General features: G+C 34.3%; 1 protein-coding gene across 1 annotated transcript; it reads right to left on the bottom strand.

The window, feature by feature from the left end:
* Positions 1-1,791: 1,791 nt before the first annotated feature.
* Positions 1,792-19,198, bottom strand: LOC145278070 (uncharacterized). Its single transcript, XM_080130324.1, has 4 exons — positions 19,062-19,198; positions 12,014-12,575; positions 10,443-11,106; positions 1,792-3,141 (listed from the first exon to the last, which is right to left on the bottom strand). The coding sequence occupies exons 2-4, from the start codon at positions 12,435-12,437 to the stop codon at positions 3,087-3,089; spliced, it is 1,143 nt and encodes a 380-aa protein (XP_079986450.1). The 5' UTR covers positions 12,438-12,575; positions 19,062-19,198; the 3' UTR covers positions 1,792-3,086.
* Positions 19,199-19,242: the final 44 nt, after the last annotated feature.

The following is a 19,242-nucleotide window of genomic DNA, read 5'->3' on the forward strand; positions in this document are numbered from 1 at the left end:
ACATCATTTTGATTCTAGAAAATGTCTAAAATGTAAGGCTGATGTTTAAGGCATCTTAAGACATTATAATCGTTTTTATACTGTTATTTCACTCCAAACAAAGCACGGCGCCACTTGTATGTAAGGGGCTACTATTTTGAACTAAATCTTCAGGGATATTATGTTGGGAGTTGAGCAGCGAGATGTCTGTTCGCATTACACTTGAATTTCTGTATATCAGTACAGTCAGAGAAGCAAGGACCCAGGAGGGAATTCCAAGGTCTAGTAATTCAGGGGAAGAAACTGTTAGAGTAGAAGGCTTTCCATCATGTAGGGATCTCTAAAGTATAGCGATAGAAGTTTGCTGCTGGTCAGGTTAGTCGGGGGTATTTATGTCGAGGTGGTACCAGTGCCTTGAGTTCCTTAGAGCACATTCCATTAAAATACTTGCAGAACAAGCACAAGGAATCTTGCTTAATAGGTGTCTAATCACTGGATTGTTCAAATTCCAAAACAATTTGAAGTATCTTGAATTTTCATAAAAGGTCTTTCATCCCTATTTGCCTCATTTCATAAAACTAAATATTGGCTACATTACTCACCCTTATGCCTAGTAGCTATTATTAGTTTAGGAATAAATCCTGTACATACTAATATGCAAACATATACAGACCTAACGTTACATAAATATATATTTATATATAATGAAGTAGTGTTTTATAAAAATAAATTTTAAAAATATGTTTAAACTAAAAACAGAGTGCTTGATATATTTGTCAATATTTGTTCATTAGAATTTTACAATATTTTGTACTAAGTTATAAATGGTTTTCAATATCATAATGGATATATTAGATATTTTCAAGGTTGATGTGTTCATTATGTCTAGCCACACTGATGAGTTATGAAATGATGAAACAGCTGTTTGTGAATGTTTAGATTGTTTTGGGTTTTTTTGACAATTTTGATTTGCATACAGTGTTTGATGGCGTCTTAAACAGACCTTCATAATACTTATATAGATTACATATTTTTTTAAAAACAATCCTTTTTCAGTATTTTATATATATATATATAATTCCAGTGATGAAGCAACCAATAAATTTTTAATGAGGTTCATACAAGAATGCTCAATACCGAAGTAGGGCAAGATATACTTTTTATTTGTTTTACATAAGTATTTACATGTCGCTACACATTCATGAGCATGTTTCAGTCTGCCAGTTACAAGTAACTAAAGACCTCTTCAGGCGAGATTGCTTACACAAAAATAGAATCTAAGCGTACGGACACTACTTTTGTATATGCAGTATCGCATGAATGTGTAGTGGTATATAAATGCTTATGTAAAACAAATGTGTGTGTGTATGTATATATATATATATATATATATTTATTTAAAATTGTACAAAAGGTCAGAAAAACATTGGTACCGTCGGTTTCAAGCCTAACATAAGGGGGAACAGTTAATGGTAAATTGTAAATAATGTTAGGCTCTCATCAGCCATGTTGTTTTCTCTGATGGCTGACGAGAGTCTAACATTATTTACAATTTACCATTAACTGGTCCCCCTTATGTTAGGCTTGAAACTGATAGTACCAATGTTTTTCTGACCTTCTGTACAATTTTAAATAAATAAATAAATATTATGCTCTTATATTGAAAAAGGTCTTTCTTTGTAATCGAGCACTTTGTTGGAATTCTTTTCCAAAGAACAGTAAACAAATATATATATCCAGGTTAAGTATGCATTTTTTCACACGATAAATATCCAAAGAATTTTAACCAGTGCTCAATAATAAGCAAAGCTATTTATATTAATATTTTTATTTATACAGACATGTACAAACGCAGCGACATCAATGTAACGATGTTTCAATCCGTAACCATTAAAAACGAAAATCCCTCACATGAAAAGTCTGTCCTTTCTTTAAGACTAGCGAGGGGTACCCGGCGTTGCCCGGGTGTTTGTAAGTGTGTGAAAAAAACTCGAAATGTGAAAAAAAACAGGTGCCCGTGAAAAAAAAAAAAACGAAGCCTTGACGACGCGCAGTTGGAAAATAGTAAAGTGTGAAAAAAAAAAACAGGTGCGCGTTTTTGATTGACGTGACGGCGATAGCTATTCAGCAGTTAGCATTTTGTGCGGGACAGTTTTTAATGAGGTCAATAAATCGGTTTGTTTGTTTTTAAAAACCCGCTCCCTCGTCTCGAAATGAAAGCTACCGTCTGATATGACGAAGTCGACATTGACCAAATGTTACTTAGCTTTCTATAGACCACTGGCTCTGGGCCTGTGATTAGAGTCGAGTTTCGCTTTTTTTTATACCGAAAACCGAATGTAATGCGTGCTGATGCGGGAAATGTGGAATAATTAACGTTTGAAAGTCAATAAAATTAAATAGACAGGCGAGCTCCGTGGTTAACTGTGAGATATTACAATTTATAGATGATATAAAAAGTTTTAAGAAATTGTGAAGCGAGCGAGCGCTTCTCTGAAAGAAGCCTTTTGTGGACATCAAGGAAAAGCATACATTTTCGCTTTTATATTTATAGATTTTTATATTGAAATATGAACACCTAAAAAACATTGTCATGTCAGTGTTGCGGTTTTTGTACGTCTATATAAATAAAAATATCAGTGTGTACAAAAGAAAATTCATTAGAGGATAGAAAACGCTTGACATTGTGAAAATAATTTCTACCTTTAAAAAAAAAAAAAAAAAGATCCCATAAATTTTCTAATTATTTTTATCAGTTTCTTTGCTGGTTTCATAAATAAATTTACCATCTGATTTATTGACATTTAAATGAGTAATTTTTCATTATTTTAATTTTTGCATATATTCTACTTTTGTGTGTGGGTGGTTTGTCTTGGAAATGGAGACTTTTTGAGGAGGGGGAGGACTGTACCTCTGCATTTCACCACAGAATTGGATAATTTGACACATTTGTGACATTCCTTAATGTGGTGGCATGACAGATGGTATTCTTTTACCCAACAAACCAAAAACCTCGTTCCTCTTATGAAGAGAAAGCCAAATACAAAGAAACACTTGTTCTTTTTCTGAATTCTTAAAAGGAAGCAACACAAAAAAGAAAAATGCAATCATTTGTTGAGAACTTGCAAGAAGTCTCCTGGCACCACATCGTCATCATTGCACCTGAAAATAAAAAATAAAATAAAACTAATATAGTTAAAGAAGTTTTAAAAAAACTTTAATCATTTACAACAAAATATTTGAGCCTACTAATTTAAAAAATTACATTTAACCATAAGAGCCAAATCTCTTATTCCCTTGTCTATCATAATCAGCAGAAGTTACTCAATATTACCTAAACTAGTTTAGGTGCATATTTAGCATAACACTTATTTAAAAATAAATACAGAAAAATCTTTATGGTGTATAAAATAAAATACGCATCAAGTGCGCTTGAAAGCCAAATCACAACGTAATGTAAGGAAAATAAACAAATATTTTACTTGTTTGAAATTTATCGCAAATATATTTCAGAGGTATACTCCATCTTCTATATGAACTCTCATTCTTGACATTATTCTCGCGTTGCCTACGCACAGTTCAAACATTTCAAAATAAAACCGCTAGATACAACGCACGGCTCTTTACAAACATACTTCTTTCTCCAACTTTACAACATGGCAAGGAAGAAGAAAAGGAAAACAGAAACAACACACTGAAGATGGAGTATACCTCTGAAATATATTTGTGATAAATTTCAAACAAGTAAAATATTTGTTTATTTTCCTTACATTACGGTGTGATTTGGCTTTCAAGCGCACGTGATGCGTATTTTATTAAAATTAAAACGTTTCTATATGAACTCTCAGTCTTGTCTTTATGGTGTACTTACTCGTCATGAAACAAAGATTTTATATTCCAAAAATCGCATAAGTATTTTTTTTATTGAAGAAAATCAAATGTACGATTTTTAGCGATTAAATATTTTTTGGCAGTCATTGATGATCTCTTATTTATTGAGAAATAAATCAATTAATGGAATTGAGTTGTCTGCCTTGGTAAGTTGTCCACCTTTGAATTTTAATGCAACCTAAAAAAATATGGCACCTACTGCCTGTCCCATCTGGCGAATTATAAAATTTGATTTTCTTATAAAAAAGATATTTGATCAATTTATGTAATTTTTGGAATATGACATTTTCATTCTGTGATGTACAAAGATTTTTCTGTATTTTTGTTTTTTAAAACCCCTACTTTATAACCACTCTTGTTGGTACAGTACCTCGGTATGTTAATTTTCATCTTGACCTAACTTGTACTTCTATATAGCTAGTACAAAGTAAAAATATTTGTGAAATTTTGTTGAAAAAAAAATTCTATTTTATTATTTGCATGAGAGAGTAAGTAACTATGATGAATGCACCTAGGTATTGTTTTTATTGACAAAAAGCATTAAAAATTATCTTTTTAAACAAAAAATAATTTGCTTTCAAATAATGACAAATACTTTTTTTTTATCTTATTTTCTTAGTGACTAGTATGTCACCTGGTGTTGCCTGGTCATAAAATATCTTTAAATATGATATTTTAATTTATGCAATTTCGTATTATTATAGAGCCAATTTTTTTATTATTATATTGTACCCAATATATGGTAGTAATTTCAAAAGTTCAAAAAAAAAAGGAAAATGACTTGGGTGTTATCTGGAATTGAAACAAAAACATTTAGCTCTTCAGCATTATTTGCTACCATATAAGTCCATATGAACATCAAAACTTTACAAATTAACCAACTTAAAAGTATAATTCTATATTTGTATATACGTAGAGGAGCACTTTAAGTCACATGCCAAGTTTCAATTTTAACCCCTTAGCAGCTATTTTTACCAGTCAAAAACCAAATCAAATTTGTTCCACAGGTCCAAATCCCCTATATATCAAATTTCAAGTCTTTGTCAACCACAAATTGACAGAGTAGTTTGGTAGAGATTGTTCTACACACAAACACACACAGTCTAGGTCACTTTTATCTCTCTCTCTCTCTCTCTATATATATATATATATATATAGACAGAGAGAGAGATTATACAAAACTGGTTATTTAGTTTAAATAATACGAGAGAGAGAGGGTCTAGAATACGCTTAAATATGATATTTTAATTTGTCCAGATTTCGGATATATTATTATAGAGTCGAGATTTCAAAAGTAAAAAAAGAAAGTATTTAGGTGCCATCAGCTAGAATCGAAACTGAAACTTTAACATTCAAAGCTGGTGATGTTACCACTGTATCGTGACACACATATAAACTGATTAAAAATAAAAAAATAAACTAAGATGAATGTACAAAAGGTTTAATGAGTTTTTTCATTTTTGACCCCTTAAAAATAATTTTAACCAGCTAAAGACCCAGAAAAGAACGGCCCGTAAAAAATCCAATCATTTGAGGCCCCTAGCGTCACTCTGCGACTTTTAGTTTCGGAGGAGATAGAGTTTGAAAATATATAGACAGACAGACAGACATAGCCATTTATATATTAGATTTATATAATGTTTTTTATGTCATGTTATATTAATTACTTAAAATTTATATAACATGTATCCAGTAAAATAGAATGTTTTAGATCAGGGGTCGGCAACCTTTATAGGTGTAATGGCCAAAATACTATGCTGATTATAGGAGGAGAGCTAAGCAGGTTCGATTACATTGTTATGGGGGACAACAATGTTATTAAATATGTAAATAAATTTTTTGTGCGTTTGAAGAAAACAAGTATTAAATATAATATGATTATATTGAAACGATGTCACTTATTTTACCATAGGAACATTAAAACAGATGGTTGGTTTGTTTAAATTTATATCGTGCTCTGAGTAAGGTGGCGGACCAAACAAAATTGACCTGCTGGATGGAGGTTGCTGACCCTTACTTTAGACTGATGCGAGATTCAAATTCGGTTATTGACATCAGAAAAAACTCCTGCCTTAGTAATGTGTCCTCTGCCTATTCTTTTTTTTTTTTTTTTTTTTTTGCTAACCAGTTTAAATAAAAACTGGTATGTATATATGTGTATAAAGAAACAAACTCCAAAACTGCCATAACTTTTTGATGGATTGTGGTATTAATTAACTTCATAAGAGTTGATATATTGTAAAACAAAAAAAAAAAAAAAAACTTTTTAGCATCAGTTATTATTACTTCTATAATATATTGAGCTATTTTCTAGAATTCCCCTTATATTAAAAAAAAGAAAGAAAAATCTTTATGATGTATATACTTGTGATGAAACAAAAATATCATATTCCAAAAATCACATAAATTGTAAAGAAAATTATTTTTAATTAATCTCTGTACTGCTCTAACCAAGTATGCCGACCTATTCCACAAATCCCAAAACCTCAACATGAAATATCTCCAGAATAAAAACTCGATTAAACCTAGAACCCCATCTTCCAACGTAGACCCCTACTACCAGGTCTTTTTCTCCAACATCAGGGGTCTACGTTCCAACCTTCCAGAGGTTGAAACCCAATTACAGGAGACGAAACCGGACATATTATTTCTAAGTGAAACTGGAATAGGGCCGACCACTTCCCTAGATGAGTTCATAATTAACAGATACTCTAATTTAACAGCTAAATCTGACACCCAAGATCGCCATGGGCATGGAATATGTGCCTACATTAAGGATGGCTTCCCGTGTGGCAGGGATATTTCTAGAGAAGATCCTAATTTACCCTATATGTGCTTCAGGGTTGCACTTGCTAACACCACTGCATTTATATTTGCCCTCTATAGGCCCCACAACAGCGGAGTTACTATCTTTAAGAGCATATCTGAGAAAATAGACCACATACTGTCTTCACATCCCTCGGCTAACATCCACATCTGTGGTGACTTTAACGTCCATAACGTGGAATGGCTGACCCATTCAAATAAGACAGATGATGAGGGGAGGTTTTGTCATGATTTTGCCATTGCTTATGACCTCACTCAGATTGTTCGCGAACCCACCCGTGTGCCCGATACACCCGGTGAATATGCAAGCCTCCTAGACCTTTTTCTCTCAACTTCCCCTGAGCTATGTTCATGTTCCGTTCATTCTCCTCTAGGATCCTCCGACCACTCCGTCGTATCAGTTAAGTTAAAAACGAAATGTAAGAAGCCCCCAGACGTACCCCTTCACCGTACTGTATACCGATACTCTATGGCTGACTGGGATAGCTTCCGTACATTCATATCTGATTTACCTCTGCACTCCATGTTTAAAAAGGAAGTGTCCTCTATAGTATCAGATCTGACTGAATCGTTAATTGTAGGCATAGACCAATTCATACCATCTAAAAAATTCCAACAAAAACCTAACAGCCAGCCATGGTTCTCTCCAGAATGTGCTGCTGCTATCGCGCATAGAAATCACTTTTTCCATAGCTACCAACGTAATAGATGCACTGAGACTAAAGCTGCTTTCAGGTCTGCCAGCAACCACTGTAAAAGAATAATAAAAAATGCAAGAGAGCTATATGCCCAGTCTGTTAAATCCAAGGTAGCTGATCAACGGCTTGGATCCCACCAGTTTTGGCAAATAACAAATAGGATCCTGAACAGAGGTGTGCGTTCTATCCCAACAATTATCAATGGACCAGAGGTCATCTCGTCAGCGTCAGACAAGGCCAAACTATTTGCAAAGAACTTTGCAACTAATTCTACCCTATGCGACGAAGGCCATCAACTCCCCATATTTCCTCCTATAACACAGAACAAGCTAGGTAACATACAAATATCCGTGCATGAGGTCGCCAAGCTAATAAAGAACCTAGATTCCAGTAAAGCAACTGGCCCTGATGGCATCCCAATTATAGTGTTAAAAAAGCTTCAACCAGAACTTGCTCCCATACTTACGAAACTATTTAAGCGCTGCCTTAAGGAGAAGTGCTTTCCGACTCCCTGGAAGACCTCATCAGTTTGCCCTGTATTTAAGAATTCAGGTGATAAGTCATCTCCCTCTCAGTACAGACCTATAAGTCTCCTGTGTGTTATGAGTAAGTTGCTGGAATCCATATTAAATAGAGAAATAGTCAACCACCTCAGCAGGAATAACCTTCTTAGTGACACACAATATGGTTTCCGCTCTGCAAGATCTACCGCAGATGTGCTGACGGTTATATCCCACAGGATTAGTGAATCTCTTGACAAAGGCTTCCTTTCTAGGGCAATTGCTCTTGACATATCAAAGGCCTTCGACAAGGTATGGCATAAGGGTCTACTTCACAAGATTTCCAGCTACGGTATAACTGGAAATGTTTTCTCAATCAATAAATAATTTCTCTCCGATAGGCTCATAAGAGTAGTGGTAGATGGACAAAAATCGGAGGCCTGCAATATAAATGCTGGAGTCCCTCAGGGGTCAATCCTGGGCCCAACTCTCTTCCTGATCTACATCAATGACCTCCCTAAACACATACTTAAATCATTCGTTGACATCTATGCTGATGACACGACCATCTACGGCAACACATCAAAGGCTGTAAATGACAAAGTTCTCTCTGATTCTCTCTCCTCTGATCTTGAGCGCGTGGTTCAGTAGGGGAAGATGTGGCTGGTTACCTTTAATGCATCCAAAACCAAACTCCTATCCTTACATCATCAACGCTCTGATCCCCATCTGGCATCAATTGTGATGGATGGCTCTTGTCTGGGTGAGGCCCCGTGTTTTGACAAGTTTCTGGGTTTGACCTTTACTCCTGATCTGAAATGGAACACGTACATCAAGTCTGTTGCCAAGGTCGCTGGAAAGATGGTGGGATCCTTCTACCACTCCAGAAGATATCTCACTACTGATGCAATTCTCTATCTATATAAAAGCCAAGTACGTCCAAGGATGGAATACTGTTGCCATATCTGGGCAGGAGCTGCTAAAAACAGCCTATCCTGCCTTGACAGAGTACAAAATAGACTTCGTGGCTTAGTGGGGGATGCCCTTTTCTCTACCCTGCAACCTCTCTCCCACAGAAGAGATGTTGCGAGCCTATCCTTGTTTTATCGTTATTTCCATGGCAGCTGCTCGCCTGAACTCCAATCTCTGGTCCCCCCTCACCAATCTTTCACGAAAAACACCCGTCTAGCTGAATCCACTGTGAAAAATTTCCCCCACTCTATATCTGTGCCTAAATCAAAACGCGGATTCCATGAACAAAGCTTCTTTCTTAGAACTGCACACCTGTGGAACTCTGTTCCATCTGCCTGCTTCCCTCCGGACTACAACTTGGATGTCTTCAAGTCCAATGTTAACAAATTCCTAATGAACCGCCCCCTTAATTAAACATTTCATCAAATCTCCACACTAACGTAATGTACTTGCAATAACCCTTATCCCTGAGTGGCTTCCGGGCCTTGATAAGTGGTGATCACTGTAAAAAAAAAAAAAAAAAACTGTCTTGTATTCATTTCAAAATGCAGTTAAGTTTTATTCAGTAAGAAAAACTTACTTCAAATGATTTTTATTTAAGCTTCTTTAGCAGTGGAGTTTCACCTACCACCCAGATCAAGATAATGATATAAATATTATGTAATTCATCAAAAACAGCCAAACTCATTATACAAAATTACTATTAATGCATCGAAAAAATGTAGTTATACATATTATTTGGATTCTTTGGACTACTGTTCTCATCTTGAGTGTTATTTGCAAGAACCCATGGCGCAATGGATATAGTAGTTGGTGAAATTCAGTTGTAAAACTTACATTCCTGGAGACTGAAGGCTAATTCCTCAGGGCAGGCAACCCAAAAATACTTATGATTTCTACCCAGTCATGGCTGACAGAATGAGAGCATGCTATTCCTGTGGATTAAATAGAGCTCTCCAAGATAAACAAGAATTGTCAATCTAATCGGTCCCACTTTACCAACTAAGCTCCAGACCCTGTCCCATCACCACAATGTTACATCACTGTGCCTGTTTTACAAATATTTTAATGGAATGTGTTCTGATGAACTTATTTCACTTGTATCCCCTCGATGTACATATCTCCGACAAACCCGCTTAGCAATAAGATCGCACCCTTTCACTGTTGATGTCCCTAAATGCCAGAAAGCTTTCTATTCTAATAGTTTCTTCCCTCGAACAGCTAGACTTTGGAATTCCCTTCCTGCTGCCTGCTTCCCTGACTGTACTGACATGCAGAAGTTTAAATGTAACATAAACAAATATCTTGTTAATCTTTCCTAGACATGGCCCCAAATAGTAGCCCCTTACGTCCAAGTGGCGATATGTTTAGTAAGGGGTGAACATGAGTAAAAGAAAGATACATCTGAAGAAGGTTAAAGGTTACATCGACTGAAACGTTGTGCAAATAACACTCAAGATGAGAATAAATAATACGAATAATCAATCCTCATCTCAAAAAAAAATCCAGAAACATAAAATGCAGTTAATAAAACTGTTAAGATTGCCATTTGTTAAAAGTGAAAATAATGACTCACTGTGCCAGTATTTGTTTTCCAGGTTCTTTAATAGCATCCGTCAAAGAATAAGATAATTTTTTGTATTTATTCTGCAGGGGAGATGCAGTTTGTTGTGGAAGTACGAGTTGGTCGGGTGAAGTAATTTGTGGGGTAGGAACTGAAACGGTTGAAATCTGCGAGGTAGGTGTCGAAACGGTTGAATTCTGTTGCGTAGGAATTGAAACATGATTGAAATCCGTTTGATTTGGAAGAGGATTTGGTTCGTCGAATGAGGAGGTGGGTGGTATCGTGGAGGCGGAAGTCGTTAGAGGTGGGTGGTGAAGAGTTACCTCAAAGCCATCAGTCATATAGGGCAGTTCACTGGTGACAGACTGCAAAAGCTGAAGACCTTCCGTCGGGTGGTATATAAACTTTGAAGCCAACTCTTTTTTATGGACGTTACGCGTGTGTTGATTTCGCTTATCCGAACGCGTAAACGATCGTTGGCAATATTCACATGTGTACGGTCTCTCACCAGTATGTGTTCGAATATGAATATTGAGTTTGTCGGAATCGGCAAATCCCTTATCACAATATGCACATCGATATGGTCGTTCTCCAGTGTGGGACCTCAAATGAACTGTTCGTTTATTTGACTTGGAAAAAGTGCGTTCACAATAATCACACTTGTAAGGTTTAATACCTACAAAAAAATAATAAAACAAAAAACTGAAAGATGAGAAATGTAAGGCATTATCATTTTTTTTGGTTTATTTGTTAGATTTTATTCATCTTTTTAAAATTTGCATATTTTAACTTTTTTAAAACAAATATTTGACACTTTCTTTAGAAGTTATGAAGACCTTTTTAATGTCGATTGCGAACATTAGCCTAATGCAAAAAAAGTTTGTTTTTATGTAAGCTAGGAACTGCTGAACACGATTTATTTGTAACTATGATTTTCACATGTGTAACTATGATTTTTACCTGTGTAACTGTGATTTTCAACTGTGTAATTATGATTTTCATCTGTGTAATTATGATTTTCATCTGTGTAATTATGATTTTCATCTGTGTAATTGCGATTTTCACCTGTGTAATTGCGATTTTCATCTGTGTAACTGATTTTCACTGATTGCAATTTTCACCTGTGTAACTGTCATTTTTACCCATGTAACTGTGATTTTCATCTATGTAACTGTGATTTTCACTCATGTAACTATGATTTTAACCTGCGTAACTGATTTTCATCTGTGTACCAATTTAACTATGATTTTTATCTGTGCCCCATACTGTATAAGCACCAAATATTTATTTTAAAATAATTTTTTTAGGTAAAATGTTATCTAAGTAATAAAACTAAAAAATAGTTCAATATTTATTTGAAAAATTGTTTATATTCAAACAAACTCGTAAAAATTAAAATATTTTAAAAAGTTAAAGTATTAAGCTTTTAAATTCTTTCTATTTCTGAAGTTTCGGAAATGATTCCTAAAAGCTAAATTCACAGTCAGTGTTCACAATTTTTAAGCATCAGGAAATCTTCCTAATGAAAATTATTTCAATCAATTTTCATTAAAAAAAAAAAAAAAAGATCTATAACCACATACCTGTATGAACTTGAAAATGTTTTGCCAATTGTACAGCATCTGAATATGTTCGATAACATAAGCCACACTTGTGAAGTTTTTCAGCGAAATGGCTTTTCTCGTGCTGACTGGCAAAACTCGAGCTGGTAAATCTCTCTCCACAAAACCGACATTTGTACGACTTGTCATCTTTGTGCGTCTCTGCATGGACAGATAAGCAAGCGGCCTCGGCAAATGACAGACAGCAAAAGGAACATTTGTGAGCTTTCGGCTCCGTTTCACTTATCCCGACGTGTGTACTGAGCTGGAAATAAGACTGGAACGACTGATCACAATAGATACATTTGTAGGGTTTTTTCTCCTCGTGAGTCTGTTTATGCTGTTCCAACGTGCTCGATTGACTGAAAGAACGGCTGCACAATTCGCAAGTAAATAGTCTATCCATGTTGAGAAGAGAATGACAAACACTTTAATGATAAAAAGTAATGTTGACAATGATCGTCAGATGTTGTTAAGTATGGGTGAGGAAAGGACGACACTTGATGCTTCCTGTGTTGATTTTTCCTTTTGGGTTGTAGCATTCCTGTAAAATACAAAGATCAAGCATCAAAACCAATTATTACTAAATCCCAAATACAATCTGATGTAACTGGATGATGGAAAAAGTTGTAATGTCTATCTACTAGTGATGAGATGATTCCAATATTTTCCCCCAACTCCGATATAATTACCGATTCCTTACTAAATTCCCGATTCCGATACAATTACAGATTCAGATTCCAATTCTTTATAAACTCTAAATATTTAACTATGAAGTAGTTATTTTTTCAAAATTATAGTAAAAAAACATGTGTTAAATGTGCAGATATTTTATCAGGCATAAAAAATACACTTGTAAGTGATGATCTATAGACGTAAGTTTTACTATTAGTTAAACATCAATGTACTTGCAATAACCCTTATCCCTGAGTGGCTTCCAGGCCTTGATAAGTGGTGACCACCGTGTAAAAAAAAAAAAAAAAAAAATATTCATTATTTTATCATTACTATCAGCAATTGAATATTTTGTTTTTAACAAAATTAAATTAAAAAAAAAATTAAAAGAATTGTTTATTGGCATCCATTCCAATACCCCTAAAAGTTCCGATTCCTGATTCCGATTAATCGTCCCAACACTGCTATCTACAAAAATATACTGTAGCAGTCACAAATAAAATAAAGATCTATTTTCTCTCGCATATCAATATTGATATTAAGTGATTCGGCCACACACTGACCAATCAGCTTAAAGGGCGCATTCATTCCAGCTGTCCCTTAAGGAACTTCTTTTAGTCCCTTTGAGAATCATGGTCAGTTAGCAGCGAGAACACTCCAAGCATCAAAGACAGACCTCTCTCTTCTCTCTCTAGTCTCTGTCCACTGGACACTCAAGCATAGACGAGTTTTGCTAAAGATAACTGCTGGCTGACTTGAGACATCCAAAGAACTTTCTATTCTACTTTTTTCTTAAACGGACACAGTTCAACTTTCGACCGCCCAAACAAACCTTTTGTTATTTTGTTTAAAAAGAGGTTTTATTCCATGCTCGTTGTGACGAATGTTGCCATGAAAGATTGCAAGTTTTAGATTACAAGGCTTATGTGTCCAACTTATTTTGAGAGAGGGTCTCATTTTTTGATAGTTGTACATATTCATCTCATGCCCAAAGCACATAGTTTTAATAATTGGAATGTTATCCTTGATCCAAAGATAAATAAGGTCAGAAGTATTTGAAGATCAGATAGGTGTGAAAACAGTCCGTTTAGCCAGATGTGGTCTTAACAGATTTAATCTCGATCATCCGAGGCAGAAAATGCAGACATGGACTTATGTTAAATATTCAGGCCGTGTGCACTGCAAAATTTTTTTTGACAAGGATATGAGTACTTGGCAATGATATGCAAGAAACAGTATAAAACAATTATCGCAAAAAATACTAAAATGTCAGTTGAATAAAAATAATGAACCTGACACCAGGTATCTGCATGGGAAGAAACAACAAGCATGAACAATTATTAAAATATAAGTTAAATGTTGGATGTTTAAAAAGTCATTTTCAGTAAAAAGTATATACGTGTGTATTCAAATTAAACCAAAGTCAGATCCATTTATTGAATTGACCATCACCAAATAAAATGTTCTTGGGGTGTGACTACAGTGACAATGCCATCCCAAGAGGGCATTTGATGTGGTCACAAATGGTTATATAACCCAAAATACAATCTAAAATGGATAGCAGGATTGGTTGACGATTTGGGCCTGAGAAGAACCAACTGCTGCATTCCTGTGTGTGCATCTTCCTTCTAATAACAAACCATCTATCACATTTATTCTTTTAAGTATGGCAGAAATACAACACTAAGAGCGTGCTTTCCTGTCTAAATACTAGTGTTGGGATAATTAAGCAAAATCAGGAATCAGAAAATCGGAACTTTTTAGCGTATTGGTATTGGAAAATAATTACGCTTGTTTTCCGATACCAAAAACGACTCTTTTAATTATCATTCTTTTTATGTGATTTTGTTGAAAACAAAATCTTCCACTGCTGCTAGCAATAATAATAAAATACTAAATATTTATTGATTTAAACTTCCAGTAAAATGAAAATCTATAGATGACCCCCTTACAAGTGTGTTTTTATGTTTGAGAAAATATATTCACAATGAAGATGCGTTTTTATGGTAATTGAAACAAAATAACCATTTTAGCATTTTATAGCAATTTTTTTTATATATCTAGCAATTTATAAAGAATCGGAATCTGTAATTGTATTGGAATCGGGAAAAATATTGGAATCATCCCATCACTACCAAATACTCATTTGGATAGAATGGTCATTAGAAGAGACAATATAGACTTTATATTATACCATAAATTATACTGATAGGGCAACCAAAACATAAATTGGTTATGCTCTAGCTGCAGTTAAGCAATTAGTTTAGCCTAGCTAGATACAGGGAGTTGAGGTACATAACTTCAAGAAAAAATAATAGAAACCTTATTCAGTAGACTATAGTGTAACTATTAATAGTTACTAGAAGTATATGGTGTGTTGGTTTCAAAGCTAAGAATAAAAATTTCTGACAAGTATGGACAGCATCTTGTACTAAATAAGGACAATATAAATAAATATAAGATAAACTGGCTTGAGCAATAGTTGAGGGGGATTCTCTAACCCTAATACTAATTGAAGTAGTTACGAAGGTAAGCCGATAAATTGGAAGTAGGCACATTTGCAAAATATTAGATGTAGGACGTGATTTTGCTGAAATAGAAGCGTATGAGATCTTGATTGCATTGAAGCAGGACCTGATGATCTACAAATTGTTGTTGAGGTTGTCACACTCTGATCCTGTTAGATCAGATTAACTTGAGATTTGAAATAATGGTTCAGGTTCATTGGTTAATAAGTTAGGCTCTCATTTAGGCTATTTTATTTGCTTCTCATTGCACTTAGTGGCATATAGCATGTTTGAGTTTATTGTTATAATAATGGTGCAGTAAAAAAATACATTTTTTCGTTGGTTTAAAAATGCAAATTAACTAGGATACTTTACTGTTGGTTATAAGCTTTCATTCTAAACAGAAATTACTTTTGAATTGAGTTTAAAGGCGTTAAAATCACATTTGAATTCCAAAGACTATTTTCACCATGTTTTAGTATTTATGCCATTAATTCCGAGTTTCACCAAAGACTTTCAAGACTGTTGAATGTTAAACTTAATCAATAAAAAAGAACAAATGTATTATTGAGCTTTTTTTTCTGAAGACACTAATTAGTGAAAGAAATTATTCATTTTACTTCATATTTAGTTATTTTGTAGTTTCTCCGAATGCTTTGCTCAACTTTGTTTTAAGAGCTCAAGCTTCAACAGCACCATTACTGTGGTATATGCCCCTACACTTGGCAATGACTGCTTGAGCAAGGATGATTTTTATAGTGCTCTTCAGGACACTGTGCAACCTCCAGTATATTCTTGGGATTCATATCTCCAATCACATCCCAAATGCAAAAATCTATGCACAAGCTTCCTAGGTTTGTGAAAATATTTATCAAGAACCTCTGATTAATTGTGTACACCCTTCATCATCCACTGACTTTTGAGAATTTTTAACCCTCACAACCTAAGCAAGGACATAGTGAGGGTTCAGCCCCTTTTTTCAGTGGCTTTTGTAGTAGGAGTCATCTGCCTTAACCTATCTGTCACCATCCTCACCCTATAGCAATCCTGACAGGAGTGAGAGAAGGGGAGAGGAGAGGGAGGGGTGTTTAGGGGGTGAAGGTCTTCTTGAGCATTTGATGAAAATGAAAATTAATTCCTGAATTTCCTCACAAGCGGGCGGATGGGTTTCTAGAACTGCATCTATATTTCATATATATACGTAAAATAATTCGAACCAGATTGTCTAGAAGAAAAATCAACAAGATTTATGACTGTCTCTGGCATTTGAGAAGGTGAAGCTTTCCTAGTGCAGGAAAGAATTGAGTTGAAGAAAACTCCTACAGATTTTTATTAACAATGACGAGAGAGTTGTTGGACAATTTCGACAAATTGTTTCATTACCCTTTAACTAGAGAGCTCTATCAAAGGGACAACTAAAGCGTTTCAGAAGGAGAACCTTTAATTTAAAGAAAAAAATATTTGGACCAGACAGTCCTTAAGATATGACGTCATGGTAACCACTGTTTTGTTTTATTTATTTTTTGAACTCATTATCGAAACTTCAAAGACATCGGAGCCATTTCTTTCTTGTTCTTTGGTAGCTCTCAATATTACTTGCTTTTCGAACCAAATAAACATTTTACATTAAATAAAAGCACTAACAACTTATTCAGTTAGGTAGAAAAGTAACTTATTTTGCCTTTGATAAAATTTATTGGAAAATTTTTACCTGGTTTCCGCCTTAACATTTTCCTTTAAAATGATGATGATCAAAAGGTTTTCAGGTATGTTAAAACGAATATCGCACTTAATATTTCCGCAGGTATTAAGCAATATCACTTTTTAGTGGCTATCTCTTGGTACGCGCAAACGCAACTCCGAGAAACTACGCGCAAGCGGGCGCGTACCAAGATGGCCACCAGCAATAACATATAACATTGCTTAATATCAGGAAAATACTTATTTGCGGAAATTTTAAATGCGATATTCGTTTTCAGCATACCCGAAAATCACAAAAAGTCATTTTAAAGGGAAATGTTAAGGTGGAAACCCGGTAAAAATTTACTCGTTTATTTGTTTTATATTTATTTTTTGACAACTTTTTTGTACCTATGTGGATTGTAATACAAACACGGCATATTTATAAAATATTAGATGTAGAAAAGTCGGAAAGTAAACTGTCGAAAGAGTCGAATTTTCCGAATATTTGTCTCCACAATTAATTGCCTGCATGAGTGGGCGACGTCCGTTAAATTCTCAGATGACTATTTCTGTATTTGTACACGATTTTTTTTTTTCTTTTAAACTAAAGAAAAACAGTATTTTTTGTCAGCGCCACTATTCTATCATGGAATCTATTCAGCTCCATTTTTAAACACAAAAAGTTCAAGTTTTGTTGGGCCAATAAGCACATGCTATCTATCCCCTTCCTCCCCTGTGTATGTGACACTGACACCGGTCGAGGAACTAACAAAAAAAATAAGGAGGGGGAAGGGTGCCCTACTTTTGAAAACAACCATTGTCTGTCTTGCTTAATTTGACATTTAAAAATCGAAAGAAAAAGAAAATTGCGTGTTTGTGGTTTCTAACTTTCGGCTCATAAAACAAGCGTAAACGACCAGAATATTTGATTTAGTATTTTCTTTGTGATGCAAGAACATTCATTATCTCTTCCCTCAAGCAAGGAAAAACAAAAATATTAACGAAGAATTTGAAATCTTAGCGATAAAAACAAAAGATTTTGATTTTCACACCGATTACGTTTAAAAATGTTTCTCCTTTTATTCAAAGGTGCTATAAACTTAATCGAGTTAATTCAATTAAGTTTTGTATACTAAAAGTAAACGTGTTAATAATAAATAATTCCTAAAAAGGGGGAAATATTTTTAAGTGTACACGAGAGAATGTTTTCTTAAATGTTGTTAAAAGCTTAATAACATTTTGGACACATGATAGTCATTAGGACAGTGGGTGTGGGTGGGTAGCTAACAAATGAAGATTAAGAAGATCGTGTTGCGCCAACCTTTCAAGTGACAAAAATGCATGTATTAGAAATTAAAGTAAATAAATTTGTCGGTGCTTGTAAAAAGGCGACAGATCAAACAAGGGAGATAAATCGTGAAACAAGGGAGGTCTTTCTATAATATTGAATTGTTAGGTGAATACAGAATAGTTACAAAATACCTTCTCCATGTTACAATGGCTTTCTAAATAATAATGTTATTTCAGTGCGGTACAAACAGTGCACAAAGTACCGATTTAGTTAAACAAGACCGCAAAAACCGTACTTTAACTAAATTAATTAAAATTTAAGTAATTTATTCTGTTTTCGTAAACTTATATAAAAAATATTTTCTAAATAAAGAAAGTAATTGAATTAAATAACGGGTAAATGTGACTATCGGAATACCCTGGCCAAATCACGAACTATAAGCAAAAATTAAAAGTAATCTAAAATATGTTTTTTTAAAATATCTGAGTTATGTCCCCTGTTTCTGCAATCTTATTTTATAAAATCGATATGTCGCCTTTCTTTGTACAAGCACCAATATTTCCCAACAGAATCTAATGTTTTTACTTTTTTGTTATTGTTAAATACCCAAAAAGAGGTCAATAAACAAACATGCAACAAATAAATGTTACCAAAGACAAGATTTGTTGCATATTTGCTTTTTTACCCCCCCCCCTAAATTTCTACTAACCACAGCTAAAAATACCACTTAATACTTTCTTTCCTTTAAAATGCAAGGAAATGTAAAAAAAAAAAAAATTAAAAAATGTCATGTCAATATTATTATCGCGGTTTCTGAAGACTCTTGCCAGAATTGGACGAAAGAAAAAACAAAGCCCCCCAAAAAATCACTTACATTTTCTAAGTAACAAATTGCCATCAGTGAATTTGTTTGTTCAAAAAAACATTCAATGTAAACATCTAAAAACAAAAAAAGAAAATCTGATGAAAGCGATTGTTTTGTTGAGGATTTCTACTATGACCGGTGCAAAGGGAAAAATACTTCCTTATGTAAAATCGATCAATCCGTCGTTTAC

The sequence above is a fragment of the Euprymna scolopes genome, chromosome 1 (assembly GCF_053919585.1).
Source record: "Euprymna scolopes isolate OS-2025 chromosome 1, ASM5391958v1, whole genome shotgun sequence".
NCBI classification, from domain to species: Eukaryota; Metazoa; Mollusca; class Cephalopoda; order Sepiida; family Sepiolidae; genus Euprymna; species Euprymna scolopes.

What these genes read in the sequence shown, in the direction of transcription:
- LOC145278070 (XM_080130324.1), bottom strand. Translation starts at nt 12,437, where the DNA reads ATGGATAGACTATTTACTTGCGAATTGTGCAGCCGTTCTTTCAGTCAA. An exon ending in ACATTTTCAAGTTCATACAG is followed by an intron (nt 11,107 to 12,013) that starts GTATGTGGTTAT and finishes ATTTTTTTGTAG; the next exon opens with GTATTAAACCTTACAAGTGT. An exon ending in GGAAAACAAATACTGGCACA is followed by an intron (nt 3,142 to 10,442) that starts GTGAGTCATTAT and finishes TTTTATTTTCAG; the next exon opens with GTGCAATGATGACGATGTGG.